This window comes from Prunus avium, chromosome 6, assembly GCF_965620075.1.
Source record: "Prunus avium chromosome 6, drPruAviu1.hap1.1, whole genome shotgun sequence".
In the NCBI taxonomy this organism is placed as follows: domain Eukaryota; kingdom Viridiplantae; phylum Streptophyta; class Magnoliopsida; order Rosales; family Rosaceae; genus Prunus; species Prunus avium.
This window is the reverse complement of record NC_142289.1, coordinates 12205669-12227527: the sequence shown is the minus strand read 5'-3', so window position 1 is coordinate 12227527 and position 21859 is coordinate 12205669. Positions and strand designations below refer to the sequence as shown.

The 21859-nt window shown below is 38.8% G+C and overlaps 1 protein-coding gene across 1 annotated transcript; it reads right to left on the bottom strand.

Annotated features, from left to right (window-relative positions):
• Positions 1 to 13366: 13366 nt before the first annotated feature.
• On the bottom strand, positions 13367 to 17453 carry GCL1 (GCR2-like 1). The gene is made up of 5 exons (XM_088255220.1): positions 17153 to 17453; positions 16813 to 17018; positions 15725 to 15836; positions 14342 to 14812; positions 13367 to 13949 (listed from the first exon to the last, which is right to left on the bottom strand). Exons 1-5 carry the CDS (start codon positions 17297 to 17299, stop codon positions 13608 to 13610), a joined length of 1278 nt encoding a protein of 425 aa, XP_088111346.1. The 5' UTR covers positions 17300 to 17453; the 3' UTR covers positions 13367 to 13607.
• Positions 17454 to 21859: the final 4406 nt, after the last annotated feature.

The following is a 21859-nucleotide window of genomic DNA, read 5'->3' as shown; positions in this document are numbered from 1 at the left end:
ATAAGAAACAAGAAGAGCAGCAATTCCACGTGCCCATTTTTGAGTGGTTACGATCTCCAGCAGACATGACCAAGTTGTGACCGACCACTATCTCTGTTGTCGTGCTCTCGAATGTGTTAGTTGGTTGTACCCGCCGTTGCAAGACTACGACGTGTCGTTTTGGAGATGCCATGGCAGCTGTTAGAGTATGCTTGGCGGGTAAATATTTTGGGTACTCTCAGCGAGTAAGAGAGCATTTATTTTGGGTGGAGGGAACAATTCCTTGGGTTTCCGAGGAGAGAGGATAAGTAACAGTAGCTAGGACCAAAAGATGACGTGGACGGTGGAGAGGGAGGACAGTGAGATATGTCGTGCAATTTGATGGTAGGCCCCACACATTTCTTTTTGGGATGTGGCCTGAATTTCATCATTCTTGGAATTTGAAACAACGCAAACAGATTGCATACAACAAAAATAGAGTGCTTTATTTTCATTTCTCCACTCACGTTATGTTTAAAATTTTAAATACAAATTTAACCCTTTGGAAAATGACTTTTAAACCCCTCAATCTCATATTTAAGGTTTTAACACATGTTCACTTTTTTTTTCCAGGAAGAAAGAAGAGTCTTTTATTTATTTATTTATTTTTTTTTTTTTGGTCAAGTAATTCATTCCATAAATATGAAAGGGATTACACGGTCAGAAAAAGAAAAGTAAAAACAAGCCCAACACTAATAGGCACAAGGCATCAGCCCAACAGGAATAAAAAACCCTAAAACAAACATCTAGCCCAAAACCAAAACAAAGGAAGAACCCTAGATCTAAGAAGCTACAGCCGCCACTGCCGCCGTCACAAATCCACAACTGCCAGAGATGGGTAACTAGTAACCAGACAAACCAATGCTTAGAACGGAGAATGGTGGTGGACAAACCACCCACACAAAATCCTAGAAGCTAGTGCAAAGAGCACTTTAGAAGCATCTTCATCCATGGAGCTGAGGAGCAGTGGCTGGGGGTTGAGATCTCGGGTCAGGACACAGCCAGAGGGAATATGTGGAGGACACCGTAACAGAGAAGGGGCAAGGAATGTAGAGGTGAGAAGAGTAGATTGAAGAACAACATTTATGGGTGGGGAGGAAAGAGGAGAGTGGAAGTACAGATTTGGGTTTTCAAAATTTGGGCATAATTTAGGGAAATTTAAGGTGAGGGTGAAGAGAAAAAAGTAGAGAAATTCAGACATAGGGAAAGGGGTTGGGGAGGAGAAGAGGTAAACCCAAACAAAGAAGTAAACAAAAACTCTCACAGAGGAGAGAGAAGAGGAACTCTCACAGAGGAGAGAGAAGACTCTCACAGAGGAGAGAGAGGGAGGAAGTGGGAAGGAGAGGGGGGGGAGAGGAACTAAGGAGAGGGGAGGAGGAACTAAGGCCTCCTCTGCAACAGGTTTCAAAAGAGGGGCTAGAGTTAGAGAGAAAAGAGTTTTCATTTGTCCTTTAAGGTTCACAATTTTTAAGAAGAGTCTTTTATTAAAGTTAAATATAAACTATTGCATATGTAGCCAAACAATTAAATAACTATTCACTGCCTACTTCATCCCTATTGAACAAAAGCCCCCACCGACGAAGCCTTAACCGCCACCTTCCCATTTAACATTGCGATGAATTGAACAAAACCTCAATTTAACACTGTTAGGTCTTATAAAAATTGAACAAAAAATGAAAGAAAAGATGATAAACCTATCAGCTACCCCACCCCAATGGCGGAGCCAGGATTTCATGTGTATGGGGGCCTCTTACAAATTATAAAGAATCAAAAATTCGAACTCACAATACATATGAAAAATAGTATATATATATATATATATATATATATATATATATATATATATATGTCAAGAATTATATTGCTTATTGGTTGCAGTCATAATTGTCCTCAACAAAGGAGTCATAATTGTCCTCAACAAAGGGATAGACAAATACATTCTAAGCAAGAAAAATTGCAAGAGATAGACAAATAGTAGCGATTTAGCAAATATCTTTAAAGCTTTTCCCCCCATTAAACCCAATAGAAAGAAAAAAAATCAAAATTTCACAAATTAAAAAAAAACCTTAGGTCCCTTCATGCATTCATATCATACATGAAAAAATATTTTATGTAAAAATATTGACTAAGTATGAAAAATGGTTTTTTGGAATAATCATTTTCTCAAAATTATTTTTGGCGGCTTTTATTCCTTACACATTAAATAAGAAAACTTGATTTTATGAGATTTTAGTATGAAGTATATATTAACTTAATGAGCCATCATTTTTAGCCTAAATCGTATTTTGCACTAAAACCGATTTTTCTTATTTTGATTTGGTGGGAATTTGATTTTCTAGTATTTTTATTTGAATCCAAATAAGGGGTACTTCCTTATTTACATTGTAAACTTAAGTAAATTGAGTAATATAAAAATAAATGAAAGTAAAAGGACAAATGGAGTAATATAAAAATAAATGAAAGTAAAAGGACAAAGACATTTACTTAAATGTTGAAAATGAAAATAAGGTAATCTGTACACCTGGAGTGCACCACTACCAGCTGAGTAAATGTGCAATTTGAAGCACTTCCTTGTGCCTTAATAGATCCACCACAACACATGTGGGTACATATCAAAACGTAAAGTATTTGAAATAATATACATATAGAAATACATAACAATATATTACTTTTAAAATATAAACAAATTGAGTGGGGGCCCGTGACCACACTGGCCCCAATGTGGCTCCGCCCCCATCTCAGCAGCGGCAACTCCTCTGCTCCTCACTACTGGCCAACCTCCTCTATTTCCCTTTTCCATGTTTCTGATTCAACTAAATAAAATTCAACATTGAGTCAAACAATATCGGTAGACTATTTTCATATTGTATTTCACTCTTCAAAATGAGGTATTTATAATATAGTAATAGTAAAATTCAACCTGTCAAAATATAGTAATAGTAAAATTCCCAACCAGCAGAGTCTCCCTTGAAAAATGGACTTTTCCCAAAAATTTAACTTGTTAAAACATAGTAATAGTAAAATTCTCAACCGGCAGCACGCACAATACAAAACACATACAATTTAAAGAATAGGCCTCCATCTTACATCCAAACCTAACATGGGCGATAACAGAGCAATTCTAAAGAAATTCAGTTTACAACCGAAAAGAAAGTTCAATGGAAATAGAGACAAATAAAGATTGCCCTACAGAAGTTCAGGGCTCAGAAATTCAAGTCACGGCCCAGATCAAGCTACTGTATGGGGAGCGCAAAACAGAAAATTGTGAGTGGACAAAAATAAAGTTTTATCATAATTGAAAACAACATACTAACCCCACCGTTTGGAAAAAGATGCTAAAAACATGCAATGGAAACCATTCATAAGTAATCAATATGAAACGGAGGCACTCTCACACTCCCGACATAATATAGCACTATCCTAGTTCAAATCTTTTGACTCTAACCAAACCCCTTTCCGAGATATAGGTTTACAAAACATAGTATGTAAGGAAAACTTTTAAAGTAGTTAAGCGTATACATATATATAGTTATATACATATAGACCACGAAAATTCTCATGATTGTATAGATATATGCCCCAAATTTATAAATATACATATAATAGTTATATTATAGGCCACGAAAATTCTCACGACTGTATAGATATATGCCCCAAATTTATAAATATACATATAATATCTATATACAATAATCTCACACCAACACAAGTACCGGGGGAAAACAATCCAACATGGAGATTGTTTGACTAGCCCACAGGGTTTCAACTTTCTACCATGCGTCTAGGGATGAGCTGTCCAACTGGGGGACTACCACTATAGCACACACGCCGAAAAATCCAACACCACGTGTGGCCAAACCAAACTATGTCCTACGAGCGTAGATTGTTTTATCACACGCCGAAAAATCCAACGCCACGTGTGATAAAGTACTAACATAACCAAGTGAGCCCACACGTCGGAAAGTCCGACGCCACGTGTAGGTAAAGTAACCAGGGGAGGGTACTTAGCGTGGTGCAAAACAGAACTCACAAAACAATCAACAAAGTACCCATCTCATAAACCACTTGCCCAGTTCTTTAATCATGATGTAAATAACAACTTTTCAAAGCATATAAACTATATCCAAAATAATCATAAACTTTAAATATCAAAACGACCGCTAATTCCACAATTAAAACAAGGCTTATTTAGCTACATGCCCCCTGTGCTTTGCAATTTGTCTCAGATTACCACCTGGGTTTTAAAACGTCTCAAAGTACCCCCCAACCTTTGAAAAATGGTCTCAAATTACCCTTTCCGTCAGGATTATTGACGTTCCGTTACAAGTTTTGGGCCCTACGTTTTAATCTTCAACCTCTGCGAATAAGGGTTTTTTCACTTTCAGATGAGAGGAAAGAAGAGAGAACAACTGAACCTCCAAAATCCCAGCTCAGATTTTGCAAAAGCCTAGTATTCACAGAGAGAAAAACTGAACCTCCAAAATCATGCGACCCAGTTCCCCCTTTTCTCCCAAATCGTGCGACCCCCTTCCCCCTTTCCCAAATCCAAACTCCACTCAAAGATTCATAAACCCTAATCTTCTACTCCAAAATCTCCCAATTTCAAACTCCATCTCAGAGTTTTATCAACCCGTGATTTCTTCTCCAAATTCTCCCAAATTTCGAACCCCACCACAGATTTTGATAAGCCCTAGCCTCCTTCTCACCCAAATACCCGATTTCCTCTCTTCATCTGAAAGTGAAAAAACCCTTATTCGCAGAGGTTAAAGATTAAAACGAAGTGGGGCCCAAAGTTTGTAACGGAACGTCAATAATCCTGACGGAAAGGGTAACGTGAGACCATTTTTTAAAGGTTGGGGGGTACTTTGAGACGTTTTAAAACCCGGGTGGTAATCTGAGATAAGTTGCAAAGCACAGGGGGCATGTAGCTAAAATATATCAACTCCATAATCAAAATAGTCCAATCTAGATGCATGGTAATCTAATCTTTGAAAATAATGCTTATTCAAAACAAAGACCACTCACAGAAAGTCCGAAGCTGCGTCACCCTGAGAGGGTCCTGCTTGCTAAGCACGCTGAGCCTGAGTGCCTATTGAAGAATATGAGAATTAGATTACATAAAGCATTTCGTGAAAGAGAACTTTAAAAGAAACTCCTAGTTTTTCCGGGATTTAAGTGTGTGTACGATGAATGGGGAGTTTCTAAGGTCCAACTACGCGTTTCGAAAAGTGGAATAACCTCAAAAGACTCTCGGTCAACCGAGTGGTCAAACTTTCCAAACTTGGTCAACCGGGCCGGCACGGCCCATGACCACCGATTTTCCGATATGAAAATTCCTACAGTTTCAACAAAGTCTACTAAACACGTTCTACAAGTTTGGTCTTGATCGAGCGGTCGGATCGCTCTTGATCGCATGATCAGACGGTCATCGTTTTACATAACCTTAGAATCATTGATTCGGAGTGTCCGGGACTCCGATTCTCGATCTGTGAGTTCTTACACGATCCTAGAGGTACATAGAACAACATACTTGGAAATTGAGCCGATTCAACGGTAACATATCGAACCTGCGTATCGCCTAATAGGCGTAAATCCGTTCGACCGTCAAACGATAACCAAATTCGAATCCAAACATACCATCGTGCTCAGGACGACATGGGGAACATTTTCGAACAAAATGGGCCACCACACCATGACCCATGACCATCCCCAATTTTTCAAGGAAGTGGCCAGAAAACGCATTCAAAAACGGGTCAAAACCTAGGTTCTATATTGAGTTTTAAAACTTCAAAATCGATCCTAACCAACCAAACCATCAACTAGATCACGTTGAGTAGGTGGAGAAGCATACCTGGATCGACAAAAATGGTGGCCGGAATCGTCGGAAACGACGACGGAAAATTTCAAAGAAAACCGGAGCTTTCTCAAGCTCTCGCCGGCGCCGGAGGTCTTGGCTTCGTCAGAGAAGGGGAGGAATGGATAGAAGGGGCTGGGCCGGTTCGAATTGGGGTGTTATCATGGCTGAAGGTGCTTGGAGGAGGGAGATCTCGCCGGCCAAAGGTGTCAGGTTGTTTCATCGCGAAGGAGGAGAGAGAAAGTCGTGTGGGGGAGAGAGAGAGAACAGACCTAGGTTTTTTTAAAAATCCGAGTTTGAAATATTTACAATTGTGCCACTACACTTCCATTGACCGTAACTTCTTTGTTAAAACTCTGATTTGGGCCCACTACGTGTCTACAAACTCATATCGACGAGCTCTATGCAACGGTGCCACTCAAATTCCAAAAATCCTTACAGATTGAAAAGTGACTAACATGACCTTACTCTAAGGGCAAAATTATAATTTCAGAATTAAATAAATTAAATAAATGGTTAAAATTGGGTCGGGGTGTCACAATCTATCACCTTAAAGAAAATTTCATCCTTGAAATTTCATACATGTCATTCGAAGAGGTGAAGGTACTTGGCCCGCATCTGCGCCTCGGGTTCCCAAATGGCTTCCTCAACAGTTTGACCCCTCAACAATACCTTCACTACTAGAATGGTTCTAGAGTGCAACACTTGCTCCTTTCTATCCAGAAGTTGCACAGGTTGTTCCTCATAAGTCAGGTCTTCTCTTAACTCCACGGGTTGATGTTCCAGAACATGGGAAGGATAGGGTATGTAGTTTTGTATCATAGATACATGAAACACATCATGAATCCGAGATAATTCTGAAGGCAAAGCAAGTCTGTAGGCAACGGGTCCGATGCGTTTCGTGATCTCATAAGGTTATAACGGGGGCTTAACTTCCCACGTTTCTCGAACCTCATCACAGCTTTCCAAGGAGACAGCTTTAAGAACACCCAATCCTCAACTGCAAACTCAAGGTTTTTGGATCTGTTGTCTGCATAACTCTTCTGTCGGTCCTGCGCAGTTTTAAGTTTTTCTCTGATCACTTATATCTTCTCTGTTGTTTCTTGAATACTTTCCAACTTCTCCAATTTTCTCTCACCCACCTCATTCCAACATATAGGAGTCCTACATTGCCTTCCATATAAAGCTTCATAAGGTGTCATTCCAATGCTCGAATGATAACCATGGTTGTAGGCAAACTCCATCAAAACAAGATGAGTAACCCAACTATCTTCAAATGATAACACACAAGCTCTCAATATGTCCTCCAAAGTCTGAATTGTTCTTTCTGACTGTCTATCGGTTTGTGGGTGAAAAGCAATACTAAATCATAACTTAGTACCCAAAGCTTCTTGTAAACACTTCCAAAAACGAGATGTGAATCTAGCATCCCTGTCCGACACAGTGGACATGGTTGCTCCATGCAAACTCACTATTTCATCCACAAAAAGTTTAGCATGCTTCACTAAGGAATAAATTTCTTTGATCGGTAGGAAGTGGGCGGATTTTGGTGAGTCGGTCAACTATCACCCAAATTCCGTCATGCCCTTTCAAAGTGCGTGGAAGTTTGAAAACGAAATCCATTGTGATATGTTCCCACTTCCATTCGAGAATTGGAAGTGGTTGCATAAGCCCATATCATTTTTGTCACTCAACTTTTGCATGTTGGCAAATCAAACACTTGCTCACATACCTAGCTATGTCCCCCTTCATATGCGGCCACGAATAGTACTCACGTATTATCCAATACATCTTTGTGCTACCCAGGTGCATAGTATAGGCTGAATAGTGAGCCTCCTCCATAATTTCTCTTTTTAAGTTTTCGTTCTTAGGTACTCACAGACGAGTTCCAGTTACTAAGGCTCCGTTTTCTCTCACTGCATAATCTGTCCATGTACCATTCTCTACTTCCAGTCTTATCATACATAGTGTAGGATCTTCCAATTAGGCTTCAATCACTCGCCTAACCAATATAGGTCTCACATGCAAGCTAGCAAGTAGTCCACATTGTTGATTCATTCCCAGTTCTACCCAATCTTTTCTCAGCTCTACAGTAATGGAAGGTAAGCCATTCTAAGATGAGTTATGCTTCCAAAGGACCTCCTACTCAAAGCATCCGCCACAACATTAGCTCGGCCAAGATGGTACTCAATCATACAATCATAATCCTTAATGAACTCCAGCCAACGCCTTTGTCTCATGTACAACTCCTTATAGGTGAAAAAGTACTTGAGGCTTTTGTGATCAGTGAAGATCTGACATGTCTCTCCATACAAGTAGTGTCGCCAAATTTTAAGGGCAAACACAACTGCAGCGAGTTCCAAGTCATGGGTAGGGTAATTCTGCTCATGCTTCTTGAGTTGCCTCGAGACATAAGCAATCACCCGATCATATTGCATCAATACACATCTCAAACCTTGTAATGACGCATCACTGTAGATCACAAAATTTCTCGTGTTATACGAAAGAGCCAAAACAGGTGCGGTGGTCAATCGCTTCTTAAGCTCCTGAAAACTCTGTTCACATCCCTCAATCCACACAAATTTGACTCCTTTCCTTGTTACCCGAGTGAGGGGTGCAGCTGTCGTAGAGAAACCTTTCACAAAACAACAATAATAGCCTTCCAACCCAAGAAAACTCCTCACTTCAGTCACCCTAGTAGGTTGTACCCAATTTACTACTGTTTCCACCTTCCGAGGGTCCACGTAAATTCCTTCTGCTGAAATCACATGTCCAAGAAAATCCACTATATCCAACCAGAGCTGGCATTTACTAAACTTGGCATACAACTACTTTCTCCTCAAAGTCTTCAATACTAATCTCAAATGTTTCTTATGAGCCTCCAAACTCCGTGAGTATACTAAGATGTCATCTATGAAGTATACTAAGATGTCATCTATGAACACAATCACAAAGCGATCCAAGTAAGGTCGGAACATTCTGTTCATGAGATCCATAAATGCTGCTGGGCATTAGTCAATCTGAAAGGCATCACTAAGAACTCGTAATGGCCGTAACGGGTCCTAAATGCCGTCTTATGAATATCTTCTTCTCTGACTCTTAGTTGGTGGTATCCCGATCTTAAATCAATCTTGGAAAAGTACTTGGCACCTTTAACTGATTGAACAAATCATCAATACGAGGCAAAGGATACCGGTTACGCACTGTCACCTTATTCAGTTGTCTGTAATTGATACACAACCTCATAGTGCCATCCTTGGTTGTTAGGAGATGGAAAATAAGATGCATCAATTGCCAATAAATTTTCATACTTGGTAGATTCAAATGGAAAAAGCTTGGCTCCTTAAAATTGAGGAGGAATTCCTCCTTAATCTTAAGAAGCCAAGCCATGCTCATATATTGTGGGTATAGTGGCGAAGTGGTGGGGCATGAGAGAGAGAGAGAGAGAGAGAGAGAGAGAGAGAGAGGTATTAATTAAAGGGTGTTTTAGGAATAATAGTGGGTGGAAAGATAAGATTGTGTTTTTTTAAATTTACATGGTGGGTGGGAAGATAAGGTGAATGAGGAAGTAGGACATGAGTAGAAATAGCAGCACTCCAAAAACAATGTTGGTGTTTGTGCCTAATAAATCACGGTCGTAAAAATGACCGAAGAAGTTTCCGCTCGGCCCTAGCACCTATTCATGAACCGGAACATGGCGTTTTGTCTTCCTAGAGACAAAGGAAGAGCTGCAAAGGCATAATCATCTCGGCCTCGACCGTGGCATTATGGGCCGAGGCCGAAGGGCGAAAAAGACACGGCCAAAGATATTATAGTCAAATCGCCACGTGGCAGCAAGGTCCCACACTTCATTTAATGAAGTAACACCTCTGACTAGCAAACCCACTAGCAGCAATAAGGCATTTAATGCACGAGGGAAGAAGGGAAGTGACTAAAGTCAGGATTTGGTGATAAAAATCAGAGTGGTTAGGCGCAAACATTCTTACAAATATTCTTGCAACTTGAGGTTAGATCACCAACCACCAGACCAGGGCATTAAATGCATCCCCACGGCCAGAGGCGCAGAACCCACGATCAAGGCGGCCGCCGAGATTTACCAGGATTTATGAGGTCACAACACCATGCTTCACGATCCCAAATGTCGATTGGACTATCCACTTGCTCTGATCAGGCTCCATCATGCAAATTTTCAGCCTCGATTACTCCTCCAGAGCTCTTCCTATAAATACCAAGCTCAAGCTACATTCAAAGGGTTCAAACACCAAACCAAAAGCCTCCCACTGAGCAAATTATATTTTCCTGTAATGCACTTTGAATACCTTTACTTGCTTTCTTAGGAGTAGTGATAGATTGTAAGAAAATCCATTCATCAAATATATCATACGACTCTTGATTTTCAAAGCGCCGGAGCACCATCTCTGTTACTCTCTCATTCACCCCATATATCATACGACCGTAGCTCTCTGAGCAACGAACAGGAGCACCGCCCAAAACCCACCATCAACACCACCACTAAACGGCCTTGTAGCTCAGGCCGTGAACCTGACGGCCGAGATCAGTTCCTCTCTCGGCCACAATCATTTGATTAGAAGTCAGACTCAAAACAGGCGCACCACTTAAACCATTCTATCCGAACCACATCACCATCTCGACGCACGGTAGACCGTGCTGGCACGCCCGCGCACAACCGCACCGCATCCAAAAGAAGGACGTCACGTGTTAACGCATAGCCCCTCGGCCCGGAGCACCAGGCCGTGAGATTTGCGCCGCCAACAGTTGGTATTAATTATGGCGCTTTGAACGCATGTTTATTTCAAACCAAATGCATGTATCTTCAAAGGCTACTTCAAAATATAACTCAACGATCGAATTCGTCTATTTTTAATATTTACACGGGGTTATATTTTGAAAAAAATCATTCAAATAGAAAACTATTTGATCATCTCCTCAAATGTATAAAAACAAAAATACATTTCGTTAGATAAAACTAAAATAATAATCGAATACTCAAATAACTTAACAATTTTGCAATTGAACCAATCGGGATAATTCTTAAAAGAGAACTTGAAAACCTATCATTAAATATCGAAATGTAATTTTTTTTAGGGGTTCTTAGATCTAGGTCCAAAACGATTAGCTGTCATTGGGTCTAGTCCTCGTGTTTTTGGTTTTAGATGTAGGTCCTTTGATATTTATTACTTTTTTGTTGTGTCGATTTTACCCTTTTAGGTAAATAAGGAAAACACATTGAAAATCTAAATTTAATGCATTATTTCCTTAAAATTGAATTCCAAATTTTGAATTTTGAATTTTGAATTTTTTTTCCTTGATAATATTCCTAATATATAGATAAAATACAATTTAATCAATAAAAAGTAAAGACTCACATATTATACCAATCGATCAGACAAGCACCCACATAAAATTATGTACCTGACATACAGGTATATATGTACATGCCTTACAGGTAAGTGTTTTTTTCTTGAGTTTTCTTAAGCAGTTTTTTCTGGGGGTTCATATTTATATACATATGTACATGTCTTCCATGTAATAGTGTTTTTTTTTTCCAAAGAAATTTTGTATGGATTTTTATCTCAGTTGAGTTTAAAGATCCATACCAAGATATTATATGAGTTCAATTAGCTGGGCTAGAGGGTATAACTACCTAGACTAGAGGTAATTTATGGATTTAATTACTTGGACCACAGGTAATTAAAGAGTTATTTTTAATTACCTGAGCTCGATTAATAAAGAGTTGGTAGACTATTTGAACCAATAATTTAGTTGAGGGACCAAAATGCAACTTGGGTATAAGTTTAAGGATCATTTGAGTAAATAACCCTTCCATATATTTATAACACTATGATTATTATCGTGAATATTTTCATTATTTATTGAAAAATGTTGTTTTTATGTATTTATTTGGTTACCGTTGATAACTAAATAATGCTTCCCGATTTAAGTGAATTTTTACGAAGATAATCTTTCAATTTTGACCTAAGAAATGAATGGTTACAATTTATTAGAGCCTAAGCTCAAAACCACGTGCAATGATTCTTTTGCTTAAAAGATTCATGCAATTCAATGCATAAGTCCACACTCAAAGAAGAAACTAACAAAAAGCAACCCAAATATATAAAGAAGAAGAATTGTGAAAGCTCTTGCCATACCTAATTAAAAAGGCAAACTTAGAAGTTTTGGTTTTCTCTTTCATTTGGAAACACGTTTAAAAATGTGCCCCATATTCAGAAATAGAAATTCGATTTCGATAGGAGACTGATCAGCTGAATTAGCACTTTACAGCACTCGCAATAGTGATTGCCATACGGTGTAAGCAACGGCAAACATGTTGTGGACGAAATAAACATGCTTCAAAGTCTTAACAATTTCATATACAAAAAAATTATAATAATTCCCTTCCATCTTGCCCCGTTATTGAGCTAGTGGTCCAAATTGTAAGTTGGTTATTGAGCCAGTGGTCGAAAACCTGTCTTCTCTCCAACGTCAAACACCTGTGCGTACAGCCATCTCTAACCTCTCGCTATTCGACAACTTTGGCCCACACTCCATATCAACAACATGCCATCTCCAGGCCCTCTCATCGCATAATTAATCTTGATTGCTCATCATTTGGATCTAATCTTGCTTGCTACACCCCAAGTGTTTTTGGCGTTTTAACTTTGAAGTCCTATGTTTTATTTTATTTTGTTTTTTGTTTTCTAGCAGAAGCTGTCTAAATAATGCACAGCAGCCAGCTATATATGTGCATGCAGAGATGTGGAAACCCTCTTTTTATGTTACCAGTATATGAGGGAGGTGCATCTAATCATACATCCCTATCAAGGAAGAAAGAATGCAATATCTTTTTCAATGGTGATATGAATGACATTTCATGTCAAATTAACCACTGATTAAGACTGATGCAATACCAAAAAGAGAGATAATATTCTTGTGTATTCTTGCACACCAAATCTAAGATTTGTTGGGAATTTGAAAGCAAATGGGAGTTGAGTTCCTAGGAGATAGACGTCCATTGAACTTCAAGCACCGAGAATGGGTGTTATCATATATAGTTTTGTTGGTCATTTACTGTGAGTTTATTTCACTAATTACTTGTGATCAATACTAATTTTTCCTATCAAGATTGTTGAGATAGTTGTCGTGGTCGTGGGGAGCTCAAATCATTGAGATGTTTGATTTTCGATTTTCGTTCTCACCTTTTTCTTTAATAGTTCTTCATCGGATTCATTAGGTTCAAAATTTTGTTTTTTGTTATGAAAATTGTTATTTACGACTCATTTGGGAGTAATTCTGGATAAAAACATATATTAAGTTGGTGGAGGCATGATCCTTCAACGCTTGCACATAACAAGCAATTGCAAACAACTATTAATATAAAATTTGCTTCGCATCATGACCTTTTCAATAATTTGGGCTTTATTTAACCCTATCCAGCTACCAAAGTATTCTAATTTCATCATACAAACAAACCCATTCATAACCAATACATTTCTGCTGGTTGACTTCAAGACACAAGGGAAAATCAAACCTTGTGTGTTTGGGACCAACAATCTCATTTTTCCACTTTATATATTATGGAATTTAAGATTACAACTGCTCACTTAAGTACACACTAAAATATATATACATGTTAGGATACGATCATATACTAACATTTTTCCACTTAATCTCATAATAAGAAGATTTAATTCGCATATAAAGCTTCCTCAATTGCCTACAGTTCATAACCTGGGAACCTGGCGTTTTCGGGCACGTGCAGATCAAACCAGAGGCAAGCTGTTCCGGCAAGTCCTTGAAAAAGGGAATAGGCATGTTCAGCCCCATGAGTGTCCCCCACAGTCACAAGTTCTCTACCATTGTGATACAAGAAGGTTGCGAATGCCTTTGCTCTCCCTTCATATATGGTTTCTCCGGTCAGACGGTAGAGAGAAAGGAAGGCATAGGCATTCCCAGCCACACCATCAGCAAGTCCTACCTTCTTCAGCAAGCCATTCTTCCACACAACTTCTCCTGCTTCTATCGCAGCATCGCGAAATTCCCTGTCTCCTGGAAACACCTAAAGAAGAAAAGAGACAAGCAACCATTAATTCGTCTAGATTAGTAGATAGACAGACAGACAATAAATACACACATACATGGACCATTTTGTGCTAGCAAACTTCGAGGATTTTGGATTCAGAAGAAAAGGCCAAGCACCATAACATAAATTCTCAAGGCATTGTACACAATTTAGGGCATAACGAATGGACCTCCATACTTCGAAGCCTTGCTAAAGGAAAATGTTAAAGGGATCGCATCTTCTGACCACATTCACTCAGTATTATAATTAAACTACCAATTAACCTACCAATGGTCACTTGCGTGATTAATTATATCATGATTAGAAAATGTATTCCCTCTAGCATTATTGCATTAGGAAAAGTAAATTTGTGCAGGAGAGGCACCAACCTGTGATGCCTTGCACAGGGTTATGGCCATGCCAGCTGCACCATGAGACCAATGCACAAACTTGTCTCTGGGGTTCCCTTCACTTGAAGGGTAGTTTCCACTATGAGGGAACCTAGTAGCCATCATATATCTGAGAGTTGCCTTCACATCCTCTGCATCCTCTTTAGAAAGGGGGAAGTGAAGTAGGACTTGCAAAATTCCAGCCAGGCCATTGGCTGCCCCTAAATACCTTGTCCCATGCCACCTGTACATGAGTGGGCAGGAAGGGTTATCAGATGCACCTGCCCTACCTCCAGCCAACACAGCATCCACCACAGGCAATAGAAGATCACTTGGCACCTTCTCTTGTCCAAGATACTTGTTTATGAACAAAGCTGCCCATAAAAAACCAGCTCTCCCATATAGAAGATCATATGACATTCCAAAACCACCTTCCTCTGGTCCAACTGAGAGGGCCTTCTCTTGTGCTACCTACACATGATCAACCCAATAAGTATTATATAACCGGCACCTAATCTTCCAGCTTTAAAGGTTCTATCAAAACAAAATTTAGAGCAGATACATTGAACCTTCCAAGTCCAACCCAACTGACTGGCCATTATCAACCATACACGTTCTAAAGTAAAGATAATTTTGAGGGAGGTGCTAACTACATTAGTTGGTAATTTAAGTCCCTGACATCTTGCAAACTGATCCTAACGAGAGCAGTTTTGCCCACTACGTTCAACCATATTGTAGCATTACTTATTTTGTCACTCGTTGTGTCCCGGGAAAAAAAATTCAAAACTTTGATCTACAGGAAGAGGGGAAAACAATCCTCTCCATCTCAAGGATGGAGAAGGAGCTGATCCAAAAACAGGAAGACTCAGGGTGCGGATAAGCTTCCATAGAAAGTTGCTTGTATTAGCACAGACAGTTAGTTTAATTTTCCGTACAAGCAACATCTTTTGACTTTGTAGAATGTATAGATTTTAACTGGTGACCTGATATTTCCAACGGGCCAGAGAGAAAGGAGAAAAAAAAAAAAGAAGCAAAGATATTCCAAGATAGATATTGTTGGTAAGAATATACTCGAAAGACATTATGAGAGATTCTATCAGTACCATATTTATTGACCAAATTGTTGACCTCCTCTCTAATACAAGTTGGCAAATAGCATTATTGTATATTATAAAATCCATAAATAGATAGGTAATAGAAGTTGTACTAAAAATACGACAGAGATGCCAGTAGGGTATAGTTCAGTTGGTTGAGCTCTTCCACCTCCATCCATACACCCAATGAATATTTGTGTAAAACTCCCTCTCCCAATCGTTCGTACTCAATAAATAAAAACGATAAGAGATATTAAGATGAATTGGAGACTTAGATCGATATTTATACCTCAAGGAAAAGGTTCAAATACAAGTCACGCCTTTGATGGTCGCCAATCAAATTGGCCACTACAGCTCCAATGGCGTAAACTCCTCCTCTACCACATAAAAACGTCATGTGCCTGCATAAACCAAGAATGTCCATTAATAATAATAGAGACAAATTAGCTAAAATATCCTTGACATATCCTGCCTCAAAAAAGGGAAGAAGATAATTCCAGGTTCATTTAATTTACGATTTTTTGTTTCTTTTTTAAAAGGTCTTCCACATTGTGATTACTTCACTTATTGCTAACTAAAAAGTGGGGTTGGGTTGGGTGGGGTGGGGTGGGAAGAGGGCGGTTGATGATAAGTGGGAGGGATTTGATGGGAAAGGACGAAGACGGAGAGACTTAATTTATTATGTGTAATTAATTAATTAAATATATTATTATTTTATTAATATATTTAGTAAATGGTAAACTTAGAAAACAAAAGTTAGATTGTCTGGTATATTAATGACATTGTTTCAAGGATAAGCAAGTGACACATGTAATTCTGAAAAGGGAGAAGGTCCTAAAAAATAGATTGGCTTATTTACTATAGTGCCCCCTAAAACTTTGGTCAAATCTTACTTTACCCTTTGAAAATAGAGTAAGTCAAAAAAAGAAATTAGAGAGAAGATTGTTAGCATTCTCCAAATATCCATCTACGGATAAAAAACCACGTTAACTTGTATAAAGTCCTCTTCTAAAATTTAACGAATCACCTGACTTGCATATATTAGCTGACAAATAATGTCCTTGCATAATTGAAAAAGAAAAAAAATATCTACAGTTGGATGACAATAACATCAAATATTTAATGGATACAGGTTTGATATATAGACAAAAATAATTCATCGAAAACATAAAAGAAAAAGCTTCCAAATTATGATTTGAAAGAAAGCACGGCAGAGGAAAAAACTTGGAACATGACTTGCTACTTCTGACGGAAGGAACATGTAATGTAATTACTTCAGCTCAGTAACTCAACGTCCCATAACAAACCCAACCCCCAACCCCCAACTGACAACCGACAACCGACAAGACCTGTAACAATACATTTAACGTAATTTACCTTGTGGACGCACGTTCGACGGTCGCGCACTTGTCGACAACCTCTGCGGACAGCACCAAGTCCTGCCGGTTACCGGTTGCCTCGTAAGACCTCAAACACGTAAAAGCCGTACCAAGCAAACCCGTATACACTGTCGGATCCAACACCATACCCGTCCGCAGACCCGAACCCGAATCCTCTCCTCCTTCCCACGTGGCCTGCACCACCTGCATCCGAAATTTAAAAATAAATAAATCCAAATCCAAAAATTAAAGGAGGTGAAACGATTTCTGAGTTCAAATCTGACCAACGATAGGTGTTGAATTACGAAGCTGACCTCAACATACGACATGTAACATACCTGGTCCTTGAGAGACATAGCTGCTCTGAGAAAAGTCTCGCTGGGAAGTGACCAGTTGGGAGCCGTTGGATCAATCAAATCCAGCCGTTCGTTGTTGGCATCCTCATGACCCTCCGGAGACGACGTTAACTCCACCCCAAACGACATGTTTTTGCTCTTTCTCTCTCTCTCTCTCTCTCTCTCTCTCTCTCTCTCTACTCTCTGCTTTCTTCGTGTTTGGGTTTTGAGCTTAATTAGCTGGGAATAAGTGCACGTATCCAGCAACGGATATATGTAGGGGGAGTTTGGGAGTGGGAAAGGTGTTGAGCTGTGATTGTATGGTGTGGCGGTGCACCGTGGAGAGATATGCTTCCTTCCCCGCGTACCACGTAAGCTAATTATACCTTCTATGATTAAATTGCCATATTTTATTACCCTTTTTTTAATTGTTTTTATCAAATATTTTATTACCGTTTGATGCATGCGAATCACATTCCTCTCCCGCAATTTGGACAAGTAAACAGTGGAGAGATATTATTCCATCAGAGAAAAAAGAAACGAAGATAAGGGGATGATATCATTGACTCTGGGGTCCACTTTCTTTAATTAATTAAAGTTATTTTTGGACTCATCATTTTTAACGTGTGCCACTAAATTGACAATTTGATGTTTCACGGTGGAAAATCTGCGTCAACATGAATTTCATTTTGACAGAAATACTTGTATGAAACGGGAATAGTATTGTACTTTTGCTATTTTTAGGCAATTACAGTCTGTTATGTGAAAAAATTATCACGCGTGACATACCATGCCGTTTCATGTAAGTGTTTCTTGTGGAGCATGACACTTGTAACTTTTGTATTGTCAATGAAGTGATATTTTATGATTTTGAAAACGATATTGTATTTATGATTTTGAAAACGATATTTTACACATACACGCAGAGTAAGAATTTCTACTTCCGAAACGAGGCAAGTATTTTCATTTTGAATGACCAGAAGGCCTAAAATGATCGGTCCATAATGATTGAAACCATATATGATGTAGAAGGTGGGGGGTTTTCTGTGCCCCGCAAAAAACGTTGTCTAACAAAAAACAACAATTTTGGGAGACAATAAGGATAAAAGGATCTAATCGTATTTTTATGTGGGTCAAGATATTGAGGTGGGTGGACGGTGGTGGTGTGAGATACCACAAAGCATAGCTATGTGGGGTAAATTGTAAAACTGTAAACTGTAAAGACCTGTCTCTGCTTGTCAGCTTTCCCTTTCTCTTTTGTTTTGTTTTTAAATATTTTGGTCTAGGTTGATTTGGGCTTCCAAACGAGACTTATCCAACACTCTACGGATGAGTTTGTAATCATAAGCTACAACATGTAAAATTTATAATGTCTGTAAACTTTCTACAAGCTAATTTTAATGTTACTTATTATTTTCATATTCCCTAGGATAAATTTCCCTATGATAAATTTAATACAAATTTAGTTATATACTCAATCTTAGAGATAGTCTTATAAAGAAACCATATACCATTTAGAAACTATAAATACACCCAAAAAAAACTCAAAAATTGACAGCTGTTACTTTTTTCAATTTAATAGCTATTTTTTAGTTTATTTGTGTGTGTAAAATACCTATATTGCCCTTGTACTATGAATTTGAGAGAGAAAAATCAGATATACCAGTTGTAGATTTTGATATTAATATTAAATTGCCAAAAAACCAAATCATATTCATTTTCTCCTTTCTCGCTGGTGCTTTCTCGGTGTTGGAGCAAGAGGTGCTTCCATTGAAGCTCATGTTGCTTCGATTCAGCTGCACCAAAATAGATTCAGCTGCATCCTCAACTTGTGATACTCGCAAGTGCACGAGCCGTTTGGTAGTATAGCATATGTAAGTGCGAGGTCGATCCCACGAGGATTGGTGATTGAATGATCCAATTCATTTCCCCTACATAAAACAGAAATGAAAAAGAAAATAAATAAAACAAGAAAAAAGGAAATAACTCAAGCAAATAAATTCCCAAGTTCAATTAGATTAATGGATTGATTCTAGCTAAAGTATGATTAAGCCATGGTGTTTGGTCAAAACCTTGTGTTCCTAATTCCCTAATTTGATCATTTGTTGTCTAACCTAAAACTAAGCATTAGGAACCCATTAAGCATAGAAGAACAATTTAAACAACCAAGCATGTATCTAATCCCTGTTGTCGAATGTCCATACATACTCTTCCTATCCATAGTTCAATTCGAATTAAAGCATGGTGTCTACTCTTAATTCAAACCAAGATAGCTAACATGCAAGCCTAAATGGTGATCAATCATTCAAACTAGCATATTAACTTATAAGCATAATGAATAAGAACAAAAATCATAATTGAAACTTGGAAACTAATTAAACTTGAATACTTAAGAAAGAATGTACATTACAAATAAAAGTAAAGTAGAACTTGAAAAACTTAAGGAGAATTTCAGCACAAATATTTCATTACAACAATTGAAAACTAGAAAGGAAACTAAGAGAATTTGAGGGAGAGAAGGGAAGGGAGCTCTGGAGAAGTGTTTGAGAGCTCCCCCCCTTGGGGTGTGTTTTGAAGCTTGAAGGCTTCTCTATTTATAGGGCTAAGAGGGAGGAACATCATGATGAACTCCCACACCATCCTTCATCTTTTGCTGCACCTCAAGCATCTTCACATGGGTTCAAAGGTGATCAGTTGTGGCTGCCTTTGCTGCCAACCCATGTGGTTGCCTTTTGGTTGCCAACCCATGTGGTTGCCTTTTGGTTGCTGAAAAACGAGTTTTCTGAACCAGTCTTGGTGTAGGAAGGCCAGAGGTTTCAAAACGTATCCAATGGTGCTCAAATTTGGATATGTTATACTAGACACACATTGGAACAACTTCTATGAAGAAAGTATTCCCATCGGAGCAGTAGAAGTGTGCGTTTTGGGCCTTGCAAGTTGGCAGCCGAACAGAGACTGGAATTGACTTCATTTCATTTCTTTGCTTTACATGCATGCACATGCTTTCTCTATAATAGCTCCAGCATGTACCAACTTGCTCCTTTAGAATTTCATAGCTGGAATGCCTCCCCACTTCACTCATTATGTTGGATCCAAAGTCAGTTGCAGCATGGGTGAGGCACATGGCTTAAAGGAGGAGACAAGGCTCAAAGCTGGCAGCTGCAAATCCTCCTGAGCATGGTTCAGTGTTGGACGGGCTAAGGACTCCACATATGTTCAATTGGGCTGAAGTTTGGATATGTTATACTAGACACCCAATTGAACAACTTCTATGAAGAATGTCTCCTCATCCGAGTTGTGCAGATTGCTGAAATGAGACCTGCAAGGTGACTTACGAAACTGGACTGACAAGAAGTGTGGCCCAACTTTGGTTTTGTCTTTAAGCTCTTGCTCTTTGCCAATCAGCCCTTAACATGCATGGATTGCATCAAATGTGATCTCTTGCTATCTTAACCTACAAAACACACAAATAGAGGTAAGTGACTCAAAATAAAGAGAAACTAAGCAAAATCACTAAGTAAAAAAGGCAAGCAAGTGTATGAAATTATGGACTTATCAAAACAGAAAATGGATTAAAAGCACAAGTTTATCTCAATAACATAACCAAATCATAAGCTAAAAGGGTACAAAATGATATACAATTATGAACCGATCAGCTCAGTCTTAGGTACAACTATATTCTTCATCTCTGATGTACAATTTTCAATATTTCACTTTCGATTTCTTGTTCTAAAATCTTGCCAATTTTCAAGATTACTGCCATTAATCAACATGACAGTAAATAGCAGTGTTAATCTGATAGACTGGAATATTTCAACCATTAATCAACATGACAGTAAACTAGCAATGTTATTACCCAAGATTGGAACATTACTGTTTGTGCCTAATAAGTCTCGACCAAGAAAGTTGACCGAAGGACTAACAGCTCGGCCCGAGCATCTATCGACGGTCAAGGCATCATTCGCTTCCTTTATAAGACAAGTGAGTTTGTAAATCAATGCCACGACGGCCTCGGTAAAAAATTGGCCGAGGGCAGATTCCTCATATACACGGCCAAAGTGGGAAAACCAAGTGGCATCAGGATCCCACGCCCCATTTAATGAAGTAACGCCTCTGACTACTGCAGCGAAACCCACTAGCTGCAAAAAAGTATTTAATGCACGAGGGAATGAGGGAAGTGATTGGAGTCAGGATATGGTAAGGAAAATCAGAGTGGTTAGGCACAAACATTCTTACAAATTGAGAGGTCAGGTTACCAACCATCAGACCAGAGCATTAAATGCGTCCCCACGGCCAAAGCGGAACCCACGATCAGGGCAGCGACCGGGATTTATGGGGTCACGCCATCATGCTTCACGATCCCAAATGCCGATTTGACTACCCACTTGCTCTGATCAAACCCATCATGTAGAATTTCAGCCTCGATTATCTCTCCAGAGCTCCTCCTATAAATATCAAGCTCAAACTACATTCAAAGAGTTCAAACACCAAACCAAAAGCCCCCTACGGAGCAGATTATATTTTCCTGTCATTTATCTTCCTGTCCTTTATCTTCTTGTAATGCACTTTCAATACATTTACTTGCTTTCCTATGAGTAGTGATAGTTTGTAAGGAAAATCTGTTCATCAATATATCATACGAACCTTGATTTTCAAGGCGCCGGAGCACCATCTTTGTTACTTTCTCATTCACCCCATATATCATACGAC